Below are 20,615 nucleotides of genomic sequence, written 5' to 3' on the forward strand. Positions count from 1 at the left end.
ATGTTTATTTATGTCGTGAGGAGAGGTTGTAAAGAGTGTCTCCGATGTAGGATTAGGATTTGATAGCTAGTCTGTAGCAAGGTGCAGTAGCTTCCTGCCTCTGCATATGAGGATAACTTACCAAACTGGAGGAGAAGAAACAGTCGGAAACTGACAAGCCATTCCAGTCATACAGCCGGGAAACATGCTTTTGAAGGTGAATTGCTTGTCTCACATAAGATTCTGATGATTAGCGTGATTTGGCTGGAAGTAATGCTGCTTATAGCTCAGCAGATATCATCTTCCAACAACATCATCCTCTCCGACAGTTTGGGTTTCAAACGTGTATTTTTCCGTCGCATGAGAGGGCAGATGAACAAACTTATAGAATTGCAGACTCCAACAGACTTATAGAATTGCTTGTGGTTTTTGCACAGAATAGTTTTCTGTCATTTCAATAACCCCCCTGGGGAGAGGGTGTAGGAGTGTTTATGTAACCACATAATTGGGGTACTCTGTTGCCGTTCAGCAGCTCCATATGCCATGGTTAAACCAGAGTGCTACTGAAGTGCCACATTCACAATCTGAAATTGTGTTTTTCATATTCAAACTTATATTTCAAAGTCTTCACTTATTTAAATGTTGTTCTCCCCCCCTCATCGCTTAATGGTAGTGTTCCATGTTGGATGGGTAGCCTTGGAAGTTCAGTGGAGTATAGCCCAGTAGTTATATGACTGCTTTGTGTTGTAGCCTCTCCTTGCTCCACTGTACCTCATTTTCAACACATTTGCATAAGTATAAGTGGCTGTTTGGTCAAAGAAGCTTGCAGCAAAATATGATTTTGCCAACATGTTTGCACGCTCACACACAGTCACGCACAGATGCACCAACACACAGGCAGAGAGACACACACGCACCGTCTCAACACACAAACCCGCACACACCTACCACACGTCTCTCACTTTTTCATGCATATATATTGTGTGTTGACCACATTCTCATATGTGTTTGCGTATCTCGGTGTTCTCTGCATGCCGAGTGTCATGGTTTCCATAGTGATTGTATCACTGGGGCCTCAGCTCAGGTGTGTCACGTCATCCATTTGGACAGCATGAGCTGCGTTGAGATGACTTGGGTGCATTGCTTGCTGTTTGGGGTTTTAGGCTGGGTTTCTGTACAGCACTTTGTGACATCGGCTGATGTAAAAAGGGCTTCATAAATACATTCGATTGATTGATTATAACAGGAATAATCGGACTGTTATGCTGGTGAATGAGGACCCAAAAGTGACTTAATAGAAACAGAGTCTTTATTCCAGTCTTAAACAAAAAACGATACTCCTGGATATTATCTTAGGTAAATCCAAAACAGGAAAACTGAAATCCTCTCGTCAGTAGAGAGGAACGACTGGAGACGCGACCACAGACTGCAGGTCGCTTCGGAAAGGCACAGGCCGTAGCTGACATAGACACCTGCTCACACGCAGCATCTGAAGAAGGCAAAAACACGACAGGGCGGAACAAGGACACAGAACAGCAAACATCAAACAAGGATCCGACAAGGACAGAAGCGGAAAACAGAGGGGGAAATAGGGACTCTAATCAGAGGGCAAAATAGGGGACAGGTGTGAAAGAGTAAATGAGGTAGTTAGGAGAATGAGGAACAGCTGGGAGCAGGAACGGAACGATAGAGAGAGAGAGCGAGAGAGGGAGAGAGGGAGGGGGAGAGAGAGGGATAGAAAGAGGGAAAGAACCTAATAAGACCAGCAGAGGGAAACGAATAGAAGGGAAGCACAGGGACAAGACATGATAATCAATGACAAAACATGACAGTACCCCCCCACTCACCGAGCGCCTCCTGGCGCACTCGAGGAGGAACCCTGGCGGCAACGGAGGAAATCATCAATCAACGAACGGTCCAGCACGTCCCGAGATGGAACCCAACTCCTCTCCTCAGGACCGTAACCCTCCCAATCCACTAAGTACTGGTGACCACGTCCCCGAGAACGCATGTCCATGATCTTCCGTACCTTGTAAATAGGTGCGCCCTCGACAAGGACGGGGGGGGGAGGGAAGACGAACGGGGGCACGAAGAAAAGGCTTGACACAGGAGACATGGAAGACAGGGTGGACGCGACGAAGATGTCGCGGAAGAAGCAGTCGCACAGCGACAGGATTGACGACCTGAGAGACACGGAACGGACCAATGAACCGCGGAGTCAACTTGCGAGAAGCTGTCGTAAGGGGAAGGTTACGAGTGGAAAGCCACACTCTCTGACCGCGACAATACCTAGGACTCTTAATCCTACGTTTATTGGCGGCTCTCACAGTCTGCGCCCTGTAACGGCAAAGTGCAGACCTGACCCTCCTCCAGGTGCGCTCACAACGTTGGACAAAAGCCTGAGCGGAGGGAACGCTGGACTCGGCGAGCTGGGACGAGAACAGAGGAGGCTGGTACCCAAGACTACTCTGAAACGGAGATAGCCCGGTAGCAGACGAAGGAAGCGAGTTGTGAGCGTATTCTGCCCAGGGGAGCTGTTCTGCCCAAGACGCAGGGTTTCGAAAAGAAAGGCTGCGTAATATGCGACCAATCGACTGATTGGCCCTTTCTGCTTGACCGTTAGACTGGGGATGAAACCCGGAAGAGAGACTGACGGAAGCACCAATCAAACGACAGAACTCCCTCCAAAACTGTGACGTGAATTGCGGGCCTCTGTCTGAAACGGCGTCTAACGGGAGGCCATGAATTCTGAACACATTCTCAATGATGATTTGTGCCGTCTCCTTAGCGGAAGGAAGCTTAGCGAGGGGAATGAAATGTGCCGCCTTAGAGAACCTATCGACAACCGTAAGAATCACAGTCTTCCCCGCAGACGAAGGCAGACCGGTAATAAAGTCTAAGGCGATGTGAGACCATGGTCGAGAAGGAATGGGAAGCGGTCTGAGACGACCGGCAGGAGGAGAGTTACCTGACTTAGTCTGCGCGCAGTCCGAACAAGCAGCCACGAAACGGCGCGTGTCACGCTCCTGAGTAGGCCACCAAAACCGCTGGCGAATAGAAGCAAGCGTACCCCGAACGCCGGGGTGGCCAGCTAACTTGGCAGAGTGAGCCCACTGAAGAACAGCCAGATGAGTAGAGACAGGAACGAACAGAAGGTTACTAGGACAAGCGCGCGGCGACGCAGTGTGAGTGAGTGCTTGCTTTACCTGTCTCTCAATTCCCCAGACAGTCAACCCGACAACACGCCCTTCAGGGAGAATCCCCTCGGGGTCGGTAGAAGCCACAGAAGAACTAAAGAGACGGGATAAGGCATCAGGCTTGGTGTTCTTATTTCCCGGGCGATAAGAAATCACGAACTCGAAACGAGCGAAAAACAACGCCCAACGAGCTTGACGTGCATTAAGTCGTTTGGCAGAACGGATGTACTCAAGGTTCTTATGGTCAGTCCAAACGACAAAAGGGACGGTCGCCCCCTCCAACCACTGTCGCCATTCGCCTATGGCTAAGCGGATGGCGAGCAGTTCGCGGTTACCCACATCATAGTTGCGTTCCGATGGCGACAGGCGATGAGAAAAATAAGCGCAAGGATGGACCTTATCGTCAGAATGGAAGCGCTGGGACAGAATGGCTCCCACGCCCACCTCTGAAGCGTCAACCTCGACAATGAATTGTTTAGTGACGTCAGGAGTAACAAGGATAGGAGCGGATATAAAACGCTTCTTGAGGAGATCAAAAGCTCCCTGGGCGGAACCGGACCACTTAAAGCACGTCTTGACAGAAGTCAGAGCTGTGAGAGGGGCAGCCACTTGACCGAAATTACGAATGAAACGCCGATAGAAATTAGCGGAACCGAGAAAGCGCTGCAACTCGACACGTGACTTAGGAACGGGCCAATCGCTGACAGCCTGGACCTTAGCGGGATCCATCTGAATGCCTTCAGCGGAAATAACAGAACCGAGAAATGTGACAGAGGAGACATGAAAGGCGCACTTCTCAGCCTTCACGTAGAGACAATTCTCTAAAAGGCGCTGGAGTACACGTCGAACGTGCTGAACATGAATCTCGAGTGACGGTGAAAAAATCAGGATATCGTCAAGGTAAACGAAAACAAAGATGTTCAGCATGTCTCTCAGTACATCATTAACTAATGCCTGAAAGACAGCTGGAGCATTAGCGAGACCGAACGGCAGAACCCGGTATTCAAAATGCCCTAACGGAGTGTTAAACGCCGTTTTCCACTCGTCCCCCTCTCTGATGCGCACGAGATGGTAAGCGTTACGAAGGTCCAACTTAGTAAAGAACCTGGCTCCCTGCAGAATCTCGAAGGCTGACGCCATAAGGGGAAGCGGATAACGATTCTTAACCGTTATGTCATTCAGCCCTCGATAATCCACGCAGGGGCGCAGAGTACCGTCCTTCTTCTTAACAAAAAAAACCCCCGCTCCGGCGGGAGAGGAAGAAGGCACCACGGTACCGGCGTCGAGAGAAACAGACAGATAATCCTCGAGAGCCTTACGTTCGGGAGCCGACAGAGAGTATAGTCTACCCCGAGGGGGAGTGGTCCCCGGAAGGAGATCAATACAACAATCATACGACCGGTGAGGAGGAAGAGAGTTGGCTCTGGACCGACTGAAGACCGTGCGCAGATCATGATATTCCTCCGGCACTCCTGTCAAATCACCAGGTTCCTCCTGAGAAGAGGGGACAGAAGAAACAGGAGGGATAGCAGACATTAAACACTTCACATGACAAGAAACGTTCCAGGATAGGATAGAATTACTAGACCAATTAATAGAAGGATTATGACATACTAGCCAGGGATGACCCAAAACAACAGGTGTAAAAGGTGAACAAAAAATCAAAAAGGAAATGGTCTCACTGTGGTTACCAGATACTGTGAGGGTTAAAGGTAGTGTCTCACATCTGATACTGGGGAGAAGACTACCATCTAAGGCGAACATGGGCGTGGGCTTCCCTAACTGTCTGAGAGGAATGTCATGTTTCCGAGCCCATGCTTCGTCCATAAAACAACCCTCAGCCCCAGAGTCTATCAAGGCACTGCAGGAAGCAGCCGAACCGGTCCAGCGTAGATGGACCGACAAGGTAGTACAGGATCTTGATGGAGAGACCTGAGTAGTAGCGCTCACCAGTAGCCCTCCGCTTACTGATGAGCTCTGGCTTTTACTGGACATGACATGACAAAATGTCCAGCAGAACCGCAATAGAGGCAAAGGCGGTTGGTGATTCTCCGTTCCCTCTCCTTAGTCGAGATGCGAATACCTCCCAGCTGCATGGACTCAGTCTCTGAGCCGGTGGGAGGAGATGGTTGAGATGCGGAGAGGGGGAACACCGTTAACGCGAGCTCTCTTCCACGAGCTCGGTGACGAAGATCTACCCGTCGTTCTATGCGGATGGCGAGTGCAATCAAAGAGTCCACGCTGGAAGGAACCTCCCGGGAGAGAATCTCATCCTTAACCTCAGCGTGGAGTCCCTCCAGAAAACGAGCGAGCAACGCCGGCTCGTTCCAGTCACTGGAGGCAGCAAGAGTGCGAAACTCTATAGAGTAATCCGTTATGGATCGATCACCTTGACATAGGGAAGCCAGGGCCCTGGAAGCCTCCTTCCCAAAAACTGAACGATCAAAAACCCGTATCATCTCCTCTTTAAAGTTCTGATAATCGTTAGAACACTCAGCCCTTGCCTCCCAGATAGCTGTGCCCCACTCCCGAGCCCGACCAGTAAGGAGTGATATGACGTAAGCGATCCGAGCTCTCTCTCTTGAGTATGTGTTGGGCTGGAGAGAGAACACAATATCACACTGGGTGAGAAAGGAGCGACACTCAGTGGGCTGCCCAGAGTAACATGGTGGGTTATTAACCCTAGGTTCCGGAGACTCGGAAGACCAGGAAGTAGCTGGTGGCACGAGACGAAGACTCTGAAACTGTCCTGAGAGGTCGGAGACCTGAGCGGCCAGGGTCTCAACGGCATGACGAGCAGCAGACAATTCCTGCTCGTGTCTGCCGAGCATTGCTCCCTGGAACTCGACGGCAGTGTTGCGAGAATCCGTAGTCGCTGGGTCCATTCTTGGTCGGATCCTTCTGTTATGCTGGTGAATGAGGACCCAAAAGCGACTTAATAGAAACAGAGTCTTTATTCCAGTCTTAAACAAAAAACGATACTCCTGGATATTATCTTAGGTAAATCCAAAACAGGAAAACTGAAATCCTCTCGTCAGTAGAGAGGAACGACTGGAGACCCGACCACAGACTGCAGGTCGCTTCGGAAAGGCACAGGCCGTAGCTGACATAGACACCTGCTCACACGCAGCATCTGAAGAAGGCAAAAACACGACAGGGCGGAACAAGGACACAGAACAGCAAACATCAAACAAGGATCCGACAAGGACAGAAGCGGAAAACAGAGGGAGAAATAGGGACTCTAATCAGAGGGCAAAATAGGGGACAGGTGTGAAAGAGTAAATGAGGTAGTTAGGAGAATGAGGAACAGCTGGGAGCAGGAACGGAACGATAGAGAGAGAGAGCGAGAGAGGGAGAGAGGGAGGGGGAGAGAGAGGGATAGAAAGAGGGAAAGAACCTAATAAGACCAGCAGAGGGAAACGAATAGAAGGGAAGCACAGGGACAAGACATGATAATCAATGACAAAACATGACACGGACACCAATCTCTGTCTCAAAATATCAATATTGTTGGTCGATAGCTGGTGTCGGTTATCAAATCCCGGAACAGTGGTTTGACAATACGATCTGAAAGATAATGGTTGTCTTATCAATGGTGTCCAATGCCTCATTAATTATGGAACTATCTATTCATGTTAATTCTGGTTTTAGATTCAGAAAATATCAATGTGAATAGCCTCGTCCTCGCTGAATGCTACATCAACCACGTGACAGGTAAGAATTTGTAAGTGTATTTTAGTAGATAATTCATTACAGAACATAGTGGAGGTGTTCTAAGGTATTCTGTATTTCCTCCTCTGCCATCTCTATGGGAATAGGAGCTCATTAACCATAATGTGTATCATGCGTTCTACCTTCTTAGATTTTAATGAGGTATTCTTGTGTCTCTAACAAGGCCTTCTCAAAGCAACGCTCCGCATTCCTGCTTAATGACGTATTAGCTGTGCTCCGTGGTTAGAAAACACAGCTCTCTCCTCTAGTCTGATACACACACTAACAACGCTACTATCTTGTCAGCTGGCCTCGAAGATTAGAGCATTGGGATGATCAAACACGGGCTGTCAACGCAAAATTGATTGGTTTGAGCTCTTTGATTGATGAAACAGCCTTGTATGTGTTGTTAGGGATTCCAACAGAGGTGTGTGTGTGTGTGTGTGTGTGTGTGTGTGTGTGTGTGTGTGTGTGTGTGTGTGTGTGTGTGTGTGTGTGTGTGTGTGTGTGTGTGTGTGTGTGTGTGTGTGTGTGTGTGTGTGTGTGTGTGTGTGTGTGTGTGTATGGCACGCTGCAAACACACTCAGGTGTTTGTCTTAATGAGCAGGACTTGTGTGTGTGTGTGTGTGTGTACTCTGCACACACGCTCCGGTGTTGGTCTTAACGAGCAGGGCTGTTCTCTGGGCATGCTCTGCTTTAATGGAGCTGACTAGATGAAGGGTCTTCAGTATATATTGACTTTTAATCAACACCACTTGTATTACTGCATATTTGCAGTATTTACAAAAGTAATACCGTTTACTACATGACAATAGCCTGTACTGTAGTTATCTCCTGTTTACTACATGACAATAGCCTGTACTGTAGCTATCTCCTATTTTGACTTACAGTAAAACTGTTCTAAGGCAATCAAATATAATGAAATGTGTGTGTCTGCGATCGTGTGTCAGATTTGCAGTGTTCCTATGAGGACTTAAACCATGCTGTTTTGAGCAGGCCAGCCAGACACACAGGGGATTGAGAGCTCAGCGCTCTGTCTCAACAGCCAATCAGCTCGCAGGGGCATAAGCCAGGCCCACTGCACATCTGTATGATGATGTCATTGGCCACTGCAGACAGGTCTGTTTGCATGACAGCTGATCGGCCAGGCTTAGTAACCCCAGGCTCCCATGATCCTTCTGCATGTCCTCACTCTTGCACAGCACAGCTCAGGCCAGTACCGTACAGCATAGCACTGTACAGTGCACTAACAGCAGAGCACAGTGCTACTATCACGGCCACACTAGGAAACTAGACCAGCGAGGAAATTGTCCATCAAAACACCTTTCTTGCAGACAGGTGTGACTCAAACTGACAAAGCAGTTCAAGTCACACTAACTGGCCTTTATCTCAGTGTAAGAGTGTGTAATTCCCCCTGAAACTGAGCACACAGTCAAATGGATCCATTCCTGTAGTTTGTACCCATAAAAAAAATCTGGATTCTAGTCATTTTAATGTTTAGAGTTTCCTTGGGTGTCATCTTTATATGTCTGTCTTCCTGATGCTTCTCCCTTGTAGAAAGGACTGATGTTGTTCATGACTATATGGATGGAAATTAGCAAGCACCGTAAAGAAGCCCCAAAACAACTGTTGATTGTTATGCTGGTGAATGAGGACCCAAAAGCGACTTAATAGAAACAGAGTCTTTATTCCAGTCTTAAACAAAAAACGATACTCCTGGATATTATCTTAGGTAAATCCAAAACAGGAAAACTGAAATCCTCTCGTCAGTAGAGAGGAACGACTGGAGACGCGACCACAGACTGCAGGTCGCTTCGGGAAGGCACAGGCCGTAGCTGACATAGACACCTGCTCACACGCAGCATCTGAAGAAGGCAAAAACACGACAGGGCGGAACAAGGACACAGAACAGCAAACATCAAACAAGGATCCGACAAGGACAGAAGCGGAAAACAGAGGGAGAAATAGGGACTCTAATCAGAGGGCAAAATAGGGGACAGGTGTGAAAGAGTAAATGAGGTAGTTAGGAGAATGAGGAACAGCTGGGAGCAGGAACGGAACGATAGAGAGAGAGAGCGAGAGAGGGAGAGAGGGAGGGGGAGAGAGAGGGATAGAAAGAGGGAAAGAACCTAATAAGACCAGCAGAGGGAAACGAATAGAAGGGAAGCACAGGGACAAGACATGATAATCAATGACAAAACATGACAGTTGATAATGACAGAGACAGATCGCTTCCTAGATGTTACGTACATTACATATGGACGGAATTAAAGCATGACAACAGTGACTGAGGAGAGACAGACAGACAGACACATCTGGCTGGTTGTGTTTATGTGGTGGTGAGCGGCTCAGCATGCTTGAGGACACAGCCCAGACGGACAGACTCTCTCCTCCCCTATCGCCCCTGGGAGCTATACCCCTGTGTGCAAATGCTCAGGCACTGGCTCATTATCCAATCAGAGCTCTGGATACTAGGCCCATCTGCCTTGTCTGTGCCCAGCTCTGCCCTGGCATCTCCCTGCGTAGGGGGTAGAGGACGTGGAGCATCAGTTCCACTTCCCAGCATTCAGGTCCCCATGGATGGAAAAAAAAGGGAGAGAGGAGAATTAGATAATGTTTAAAAACGTTGTCTTTTGCCCGTTTCCATTTCCATGACTTTAACTCGGTGGCTGCAGCAGCTTCAGCACGATGTCATCGGTTCTTATTAGAGCAGAGGCCCTGGGGAATCAGACGGTCGTTAAGACGCGATAGTCTCTCGATTAAGGCTCATTTCCACAGGCATTTCACGACTCTGAGGACCAGAGCCTTACCACACGCTCCCGTAATTACCAGAATCCTATTATTATTCGCCCAGTCTGAGCCGCCTACTGATACAGAATCTCATTTTGAAGAGGGTTATTATGCAATTAAGGTCAAGACCAAAAGTATATATCTGGGCCCCGGCTTGCCGTGTAGCAAACTATGAATGGTTTGGAGTGCTTCTAGTGATGTGGTCAGAAACATATAAAATATTGGCCTAACAGTGTTGAACTGTAGTTCATAGGATCTGATGTAGCGCTAGTAGCACTAAAGGAAAAGCTGTAGTATAAAGAGCATATGCTTTGATACCCTCGATGCCATATCCCACTAGCATGGGTCTATGCTCAACCGAATCAAGGTCACCCACAGTCTGCTATGTTTTTTACCGTTATTTATCCAGGCGAGTCAATTAAGAGCCAAATACATTAGCTGAGTTAGTGAACAAGTACATTGGAATTTTAAGTGTTCTTTTAAGAGTAAATTGTTGCAATGCTTTACGCATAAATATTCACTTTTAATAAGCCTACCAAGACATTGTAATAGGATGTCCGCATTGTGCTTAAAGGGATACGTCGGGATTTTGGCAATGAGGTGGTTTTATATTCGAGCAGATTCCCATAGATTTCCAGTCATTGTGCTAACGCTAGTTAGCATTAGCTTGCGAGCTACCGCTAACTTCCTTCATACTGGACACAGAGAAGTACAAATGGTATCCACTAGTTCATCTGACTCTGGGGAAGCAGATAAAGGGCCTCATTGCCAAAATCCCGTAGTATCCCTTTAAACAAGAAATAAATAAGTCTTAAATGTTTTATTCAATAAGGTCCAGTAAATGGACTATTGGTACCTTGGCCATAGAATTGGATTACATAATTCAACAATGGCAGTTTGTACTCTCCCAGAGAGAGGAGCCAGTCGATGGGAGGAAATTGGATGAGGTCACACCAGGCCATCCCCCTCATAGGAAGTCTATGCAACTAAATGTCCTCCACTTTATAAAATGGTAGATAAAAGCTTCTCTTGGTCAATGCTGCATTCATCTTAAATGAATGAAATGGTTCTCTTTTTATAGAGAACTCAGGGAGCAGGGGAAAAATCAATATGGAGGATGGAAGATATTGAAGGTTTCTGGAAATGGATTTTGAGCAAGTGGTCTGATTGAGGGTTTGGAATTGGTTCAAGGCAGACCAAGTGTAATACTACATACTGCGGTTTTATAACCTTTGATTACAGATCCTCTAATGAAAAGAAGATGTGGAGGAAAGACCTTTCTATGTGTGACTACTCAGTTGGACCTTTAGTCCCACATAACGTCCCTTGAACATCTTACTCTCCCACTCTCTCTCGTCTCTCTCTCTCTCCCCCTCCATTCTCACCCTCTCACTCTCTCTTTTTCCCTCCTTCTATTTCTCCTTCTGTAAGGATCTCTCTTAGGGAGATCTGCCTGACTCAGGCCAGAGCTGAAAGGTGCTGTGCTATGTGCTCTGTGCTGGAGGTGCTGTGCTATGTGCTCTGTGCTGGAGGTGCTGTGCTATGTGCTCTGTGCTGGAGGTGCTGCTAGCTGGTCCCCAGTGAAGTCATTACTGCACACAGCTCCTGCCTGCCAAGATCTGCACACTCACGCCTTACAATGAATGAGGGCGTTGCCTACAGTATAATCAAATCAAAGTTTATTGGTCCCGTACACAGATTTGCAGATGTTATCGCATTTGTAAATGTATTTGGAATACATATATTTGTATGGACATATATTATTTGGACAATTTTGTATATTTCTCGTCTTTTTTCTTTGGTATGGGATATGGAAGCTGTATCCTACTGTACAGTACATGTAATACAGCTGTAATAAACTGTAGCCTAAACACTGTACACATTTAGTACAAATCGAGAGCTGGTAATAACTGAAATGACTGAGTACACACACTATCTAACACATCAATAGCCCACACATCATGGACTCTGATGCTCCTCTCTTTTCTGTAGAGAAAACAAATACCTTAGGAATGCAATCATCCCTCTCAGTAACATAGAGAGGGAGAGAGAGAGAGAGAGGTTCCCTCCCCTGTAAACGCACTCTGCGTGTTCTTTGGAGGCAATATAGTATTGGTTAGCCTCCTGCTGATGCTCAGAATAATTACTCGTGGAGGCAGTGGCGGATAGGAAGGAGGTGATTATCGTGGCAAACAGATGGACTGGTCCGAGGCACTGTCAGAATTGTGCTGTGCGACGAGCGCAAGGCAATCATGGACCCCGTTATATTACACCGACTTTTTCTCAGCCGGCCAATCGATAACACATCCTGCTTTGTGGAGAGCAGCGTCCACTGCGCCTCTTGATCGGTTGTGAAGATTGCAACCGTTGCGCGTCGCCTTGCCTGGACCCTCTCGGGTGTGGGTGTGCGGTGCCGAGAGTGCTGCCACCACGAGACCTCGGTCGGGACAGGTTTAAAGTTATCCTTTGCAGCACCCAGATGTGTGCAAGCACATGTTTTGATATTCTGAATAGGCTACATCGGTTTTTAAAATCTCTGACCACTTTTGGATTGCTTCGAAGGAAATATGATTTTCTCAGATATGAGCACCGGGACCAACTCCCCGAAGGTGCACCCGCCGAACGGGACAAGATATTACACATTCCAGGCAAGTACATTTACCATTCCTCCGTATGTTGACATGCCAGTGAATGCGACCATGTGATGGGCGTTGGTTCAATATGAGGTTTGATTGTCGATGTTTACGTTTTTCTCGAAACGAACACGATGTGTTTATTGCCTGACCATTGCTCTATTTAAAGGACATTCGCTATGTTTAGGCTACCTTGATCGCTTGGGCACTTTTGCAGCGCTGCTTGTATTTTATAGTGCTAAAGGAATGGTTATGATTGTCAAATTAGCATATCACATGGTTTAAAAGGAATTGTCATATTATTTGGTACACATTCGGTGAGTAATTAGGAACCAACCCTATGTGCGCATGGGCACGGTTTGCACAACGTTATACTACCCATAATACGTTTTATTGTAAGTTGCTTTAAATCGTTTTTACACTTGCATTGGGATGTATCTTATGCATTTATGAAGTCAATGTGGTGGAGTAGTATACTGGGTGAGCTTTATGGGGTTTTGTAAAGTGTTGAATAAGAGGTGAAAAGGCGTCATCCGCAGGCACGTGTGCGCGATCAAGCGACCGCAGTTAGAATTCCTCTGGGGATGTGCGTTACCACAGAGTCACTTGGAAGGCGACCATAATATTAGGACACATCCCTGCTTCCTCCTCTCATCCCATGAGATGACATGGACAGAAAAGAGCAGGTCTGAACAATCCAAACAGACTACACATGCATGCTTCCCACATACTTTGTGTAATGTCATGAGAAGATAGTCTACTGTGTTATTCCCTTCATTAAATAAATAATCTGAGATTTCAGTTCTGTCGCACTATTGAATCCAGCGATAGTTTCATTTTGCTCCATGTATAATTTAGTTAAATGATTAATATCCTCGCTCTATATTTAACATTTGTATAGTATTCTGATATACTCTCTCAGTTCTCGACTTTTAAAATAAGATATAGCCTAGTATACTATCAAAGTTGAATAGAAAACTCTTCATATTGATTATTACAATAAGGAATAAAGTCACCAGGGAAGCCAATCCAGAAAAAAAGCAATATTACAACCTACAGTATGTGTTGTGATAATTGCGTTGTTTGCTCTATAACCTGTTAGTTCATATGCCTTGACACCGTGATATATTGATAAATAGGCCTAAGACCGAGACAATAAGAAGACACAGTGGCAGAATAAATTCAACCACACATTTGTTTAATTACAAAACCGGAGAGCAACATCTGTCAGGTGAAGTCCAGAGAACATATTGCATGTAACAAACAATTGTATTATGAGAGTGTTATAATGTATTTATTTTCTTAGTTTTTGTGTAGTAATTGCCAAGTGCAACATGGACTCGTGCTGGGAGCAACACTAGGGGTCCAAGCTCCACTAGGGAGACAGGTTAGGATAGGGATTAGACTATTTGGGGGGTAATTGTATTTTGTTTTTGTGGTAGAGGTATTGGAGGACAACTGAAGGTACGACTTACAGTTAGTATGGATAGGTGTATACAAATTATGGATAAGTGTATAAAAATGATGGGAAGGACAAGGATCAGTATCTTAAAATGTAACCCATCATGGTGATCTGTGAATTAAGTATAGCCAGATGTAATTCCAATGGGTTGGCTTATAATAAGAAAAGAAAATCGGTTTTTACATGGCTAAAGGAGAAGGATTACCATATTTATTGTCTTCAGGAAACTCATTCAATATCTTCTGATGAAGTGGTCTGGGAGAAAGGGATGGTAAAATGTATTTCAGCATGGGTTAAGAAATTCAAATGGTGTTATGATCCTACTAAACAATTATTTGGATCTTGAGGTACAATTAATTAAAATAGATCCTCAACGAAGATGGATTGCCTTGAATATATTACTTGATGACAAACAGTTATGGCTCATAAATCTATATGGACCAAATAATGATGATTCAAACTTCTTTGAAAATATTTACAATAATCTAATTAGTCACCAAAATTGAGATAACTATTATAATGATAGGGGACTACAACACAGTTTTAAGTACATCAACACACCGTAAAGGCTGTCATACTACCAACTATTCCTAATATTAGGAATTTTATGGACACGTTGGAACTGGTCAATATATGGAGGCTTAACCCTTGTGTAGTCTTAACAGTCTGTATAATCTCCTTGTCCTAAGGGTAAAAAATGACCCACCACTAAACCCCTAAAATAAAGCAGCTTAATTGAATTTTAAACCCAAAATCTATTTTGCATGAAGAAACAACCTATCATTCATCACGAACTTTGTGAATATCTGGGTTTTCCCTCTTCACAATGCAGAAAGACTGCATTTAATCAGTGGACACCACTAGTTTTTATTACAACACACCTGTCATAATTGTTTTCTTTACTAATTATTATTATAATTGCTAAAGGTACTGCATAGGTGTAAACATATTTTTTTTTAGCAAGAGATAGCACTTGTATAGCCTAAGAAAGTAGCAGAAATGTGCAGAAAGTAATTTTGAATGCATTTTATTGAAGGGAAACAATAACAGTCTTGAACTTTAGTGATAGTGATATATTCGTATATAATGTACAATGAGGAATTCAACTACAAAATACTAATCTTCTCCCATTTTTTTAACCAATGTCCCCACCCACAAGGTGTATAAACAACAACATTAAATACAAATAAAATAAGATAATAGACACAAAACAAAGAATGTGAAGAACATAAATCAATCAACTCTAATTAGCACATGTAGGACAGTATGCAAGTGTGTGTGTGCATGGGCTTTGCAGATGTATTTCTCACATGTGCAGCACATAGTATTTGTTTTACAGTCCTTCTTTGGGGGGCAGAATTGGCATCTCCTACTCTTGCCTGCCCCAGCTGCAGCCTCAGGTGGATCAGGACAAGATTCAGCCCCCTGAACAGCTTTCACAAGCGCTGCAGAGGCTGCTGTGCGGTGGAGGTGCTCCCTTCTTTGAATGTGTGGGGTTACAAGTGCCTTTCCCAGCTGCTCCCGGAACACCCTCCTCTTGTTCTGCTTATCAGGCATCCAGGTAGGGTTGATCTTGTTCCATATCACGAAGGAATTGTATGAGGGAACATCAATAATGTTATGGAAGATGACCAGGGGCCAGCGGGCAGTCATCCTCCTGCAGCTGTAAGTTCAAATCACCTTGTCCAGGTTGTCCACACCTCCTTTGTTGTGGTTGTAGTCCAGGATGATGGCTGGCTTCCTGTCCTCACGATCACTGATCTCAGCCATTTTGTGAAGTCTGCTCAGGAGGACCACATTCTTCTTCCTCTTTGGGAGGTAAGAAACTAGAGTGGTGGTGGGGGTGAAGGCAAACTTTAATGAGAAGGCCTCTCTCCCCCTTGTTGCGAGGAGTGCAGGGGGAAGCTCAGGCTTGTTCTTTCTAACTGTGCCAACCATGGTAATCTTCCTCTTCAGGAGCTGCTGGCTGAGTTAAATCAGTAGCACACTCAATCTCAATTTCTCATTGTGTGTGTGTGTGTCTTTGTGGTTTTTGTTGTGTGTAAATGATTTTATAACTTCCGGGTCAGAAATTACCCTAAGACAATCTTTGTACCCTGGTGGTGTACAGCTTCCATGGAAATATAAACAAAGGCGATGTTTCACTTTTTCTAATGTTGGGGTCACTCTAAGAAAAGTCATAAAATTTCAAGTTGAAAAAATATCATTTAGGGAGTTCTCTCTGCTGTTAAACATAGGCAGGTCATTTTTTACCCTTAGGACAACACAAGGGTTAAAAACCCAGACCTTGTAAGATATACTTGGAAGAGGCTAAATCAAGCTAGTCAGATTGATTACTTTCTGGTATCATTTTCTATGGTGAAAAAGTATGTACTGAGGACTGAATGCGATCAGACCATCAGCTTATAGCCCTCCATTTAACTATGACAATCTTTCCATGAGGACGGGAGTATTGGAAATTAGATCAGTTTGTTGACCGACAGTACATTGGTTATGAAAACTAAGGAGTTTGTAACAGATTTTTTTCTTACATAATACAGGTTCAGCGGATCCACTTATTGTACAGGATGCCTTTAAGTGCGTCTTTAGAGATCATTCAATTCAATTTTCATCCCAAAAACAAAAACAGATTGGGTCTACAGAGAAAAGACTTACAGCAGAAATAGAACATGTAAGATTACACATCAATGGTGTTGATAAATGTTCTACAGAAGTTCTGAATAGTTTAGATGCAAAACAAAAGGAGTTTGAGGAATTTTTTCAGGAAAGATCTGGTTTAATTTATAAAAAACAAGCAAATTGGATGACAAACTGCGAAAAACACACCTTCAACATATAAATGCCACCAAAAAGAATCCTCAGAAAATAGTTAAATGATGGAGAAAACATTGTCTCACCAAAGGACATTTTGATTGAAAAAGCAAAATAATGTAAAAATGTTTTTATTTTCAAGTTTCTTGAACTTCACTGATGAAGAGTGTCTCAATTATTCATATATAAATGTTAAACTGTCTGACACACAAAAAGAAGGGTTGATTACTCAGGAGTGCCCCCGGTATAAAGACCCAGTCTCAAAAAAGATTGAGGTCCCTCACCCATCAATGTTGCGATGCAAAAATATTGGCAAAATGTATTGCTCATAGAATTAAAAAAGTCTTACCGGATATTATTAATCATGATCAGACAGGATTCTTAGAAAGAAGATATACTGGAGATTACACAATTATTATAAATAATTGAAAACTATGAGAATGCAAGGAAACCAGGCATAATCTTTATAGAAGATTTTTAGAAAGCCTTCGATAAAGTACGGCTAGACTTTATTTATAAGTGCCTGGATTATTTCAATTTTGGAGAATCTCTTGTAAAATTGATAAAAGCCATGTATAACACTCCTTTATGTAAAATGATAAATAATGGTTATTTCTCTGAGAATGTTGAAATGTTAAGAGGTGTAAAACAGGGTTGCCCTCTTTCACCATGTGCACCATGTGCATCAATGGCCATTGAATTGTTAATTATAAAAATCATATCCAATGATAAAAGTAAGGGGTTAAAAATGTATGGATTAGAAACAAAGGTATCAATGTATGCTGATGATTCAAGTTTTTTTTCTTGAGTCCACAATCTTTAACCCTGAACAGTCTTATTGAGGACCTGGATAATGTCTCCAGTTTATCTGGATTAAAACCCAACTATGATAAGTGTACTATATTACGGATTGGGTCTCTAAAAGACACAAACTTTAAATTGCTATGTGGTCTCCCGATTACATGGGTGGATGGTGCTGTTGATGTGCTTCGTGTACACGTTCCTGAAAAGAATGATCTTGCAACTATCAATTTTGATAGAAAACAGATAGGATCTTGAAACCATGGAAAGGGAAACACCTGTCAGAAATGTACACTGATTCATTCTCTAGTGGTATCACTGTTTGCATATCTATTAGTGGCTCCAAGATAATGTTTTTTCAAGTTATGTGAGCAAAAAATATTGATAAAGGATTTACCCATTTTCTTGGAGAGAATGTTTAAGAAAGGTATCGTGTTTATGAATGACATTGTAAACAATGACGGTAGAATTATGTCATATAACCAATGAATCCAGGTGTATGGAGATGTATGCTCAATACAAAATTATAACCAACTCATCGCAGCTCTGCCACAAAAATGGAAGAGGATATTACTTAAAAGAGACATGAATGAATTTGTTTGTCTGCCGCCAATTAATAATCATAAATGGCTTAAAATGACTAATATGAATCATAAAATGTATCAGTTTCACTTACGGTCAAGAAGTTTGCCAAAATTCAAGATAGTTGGGAGCAGATTTTCGATGTCCCAATACCATGGCATCGGGTTTATGAATTGATATACAAAACAACAATTGACACATCAAGTCGTTCTTTTCAATTTAAGCTATTATATAAAGTTCTCGATACAAAAATAACTCTCAGTATATGTGGTATTCAACACAGTGCAGACTCTGCCATGAGGAAATCAATAGAACATACAGGGAAAAAAGTATTTGATCCCCTGCTGATTTTGTACGTTTGCCCACTGACAAAGAAATGATCAGTCTATAATTTTAATGGTAGATTTATTTGAACAGTGAGAGACAGAATAACAACAAAAAAATCCAGAAAAACGCATGTCAAAAATGTTATAAATTGATTTGCATTTTAATGGGGGAAATAAGTATTTGACCCCCTCTCAATCAGAAAGATTTCTGGCTCCCAGGTGTCTTTTATACAGGTAACGAGCTGAGATTAGGAGCACACTCTTAAAGGGAGTGCTCCTAATCTCCGTTTGTTACCTGTATAAAAGACGGGGGCGAGCGCAACAATGTCATACTCTTTCTGACCAGACAGCATCAGATGTATGTGGACACCCCTTCAAAATTTGTGGATTTGGCAATTTCAGCCACACCCGTTGCTGACAGGTGTTTAAAATCGAGCATGAACACCCACTGACCAAAACACCCACTGACCAAAACACCCACTGTCCAGAACACCCACTGTCCAGAACACTGTCTTATGGGAGCGGCAATTTGTATTATCTGTGTATTGTATTGTTGTTTTAAAGAAAAATTATAGATTTACATGACCTTCAGCATGGTCAAGCAAGGTAATTTTTCAGACTACTAAACAACTATTGATTTAGAGCCACAGAGAGTTACTGTAAGTCACAAAGAAAACAGGAGCTGCCTCCACTATTCCAACACCATTTCAACTTCAATGTTTCATCATCATCTAATCACCTACTGTATGCTTAGTCTAATACAGTGACAACTCAAAGATACCCCAAAGTATTTAGTCCAATAAACGTAAGCTAAGTAGAATGTGGCTGTCCATGGTACTGATTTGCGCGTGTGTGTGAGTGTGCGTGCATGCAAGTAGAAAAAAAACATGTTGACTCACCCTACTTGTAGAGAAACACCAATGCCATCCTCCTCTTTCATGTTGCCTAAACGGTCTATGACTCTGTCTATGACTCTGTACACGGTTTTAGGTTTGGTTGTCCTAGGCTACCTGGCTAAAATACTTGCTTGCTAGTTTAACTTCCTTTCATGAGATACTATACGCCAGTCCAGCTAGTTAACATTAGCATACTACTGTACATGTAGCCACATGTTGAACTTCCATCCTCTCAGGCCAATGGCACCATGTATGAATTTATGGTTGGATCAGAATCACCGTTATAATAATTGGCCATTTCAGAGAATTAAGTAAAACCACAAGTTCAAATCCCTATCTCCATCCATGGCTAATTTAGGAAAGGGACGATTTTTGCTAGCTAGTAAGCCACCGGAGGACAACACAATGAGATGCAACAATTCAAGTTTTTTTCTGTGAATAATGACGTTTGTCTAGTGATGTGATTGGTCTGAAGCCAAATCCAAACTGGCTTCCCTTGACCTTTTTTGTTGTTGTGACAGGACCATTCACAGCTGAGCTCACTCAATGCTGATTGGCTATTTTATAAAAAAAATTATCAAGGGAGGTCAAATGCTTGCTAGCTTCCCTTGCATTCGTTCTGCCCCTGAACAAGACAGTTAACCCACTGTTCCTAGGCCGTCATTGAAAATAAGAATTTGTTCTTAAATGACTTGCCTAGTTAAATAAATGTAAAATGTAAAAAATTAAAAATAATAATATGCTACAGGCGGCAACAATGTCATAGTCTTTCTGACAAGACAGCATCAGATACACTATATATACAAAAGTATGTGGACACCCCTTCAAATTAGTGGATTCGGCTATTTCAGCCACACCCATTGCTGACAGGTGTTTAAAATGAGCATGTATAAAAACAGAGCCAATGCAGCCTCCATAGACAAACATTGGCAGTAGAATGGCGTTATTGAAAAGCTTAGTGAATTTCAACGTGGCACCGTCATAGGATGCCACCTTTCCAACAAGTCAGTTCGTCACATTTCTACCCTGCTAGAGCTGACCCAGTCAACTGTAAGTTCTGTTATTGTGGAGTGGAAATGTCTAAGAGAAAGTGTGCCCCTAGTGCTGAGGCGCGTAGCGCGTAAAAATTGTCTGTCCTCGGCTCTAACACTCACTACCGAGTTCCAAACTGTCTCTGGAAGCAACGGCAGCACAAGAACTGGATTTCCATGACCGAGCAGCCACACATAAGCCTAAGATCACCATGAGCAATGCCAAGCATCAGCTGGAGTGGTGTAAAGCTCGCCGCCATTGGACTCCGGAGCAGTGGAAACACGTACTCTGGAGTGATGAATCACCATCTAGTGGAATGACTTCCAAGAAGAGTGGAGGCTGTTATAGACCAACTCCATATTAATGTGCATGATTTTGGAATGAGATGTTTGACG

The 20,615-nt window shown here is 43.7% G+C and overlaps 1 protein-coding gene across 13 annotated transcripts in view; it reads left to right on the forward strand.

Moving 5' to 3' along the window:
* Positions 1-20,615, forward strand: part of LOC139533929 (liprin-alpha-2-like) — a 213,130-nt gene that overhangs the window by 70,012 nt on the left and 122,503 nt on the right. For 2 of the 13 annotated variants that reach the window (XM_071332450.1, XM_071332451.1), the window contains exon 1: positions 11,775-12,325. The exons of 10 other annotated variants lie outside the window; for them this stretch is intronic. In XM_071332450.1, coding sequence (XP_071188551.1) covers positions 12,245-12,325 — 81 coding nt within the window. In that variant the 5' untranslated portion in view covers positions 11,775-12,244. Of the gene's footprint in view, positions 1-11,773; positions 12,326-20,615 lie in introns of those variants that run through there. One more of the 13 variants, XM_071332452.1, reaches the window with a different exon arrangement.

This window comes from Salvelinus alpinus, chromosome 11, assembly GCF_045679555.1.
Source record: "Salvelinus alpinus chromosome 11, SLU_Salpinus.1, whole genome shotgun sequence".
In the NCBI taxonomy this organism is placed as follows: domain Eukaryota; kingdom Metazoa; phylum Chordata; class Actinopteri; order Salmoniformes; family Salmonidae; genus Salvelinus; species Salvelinus alpinus.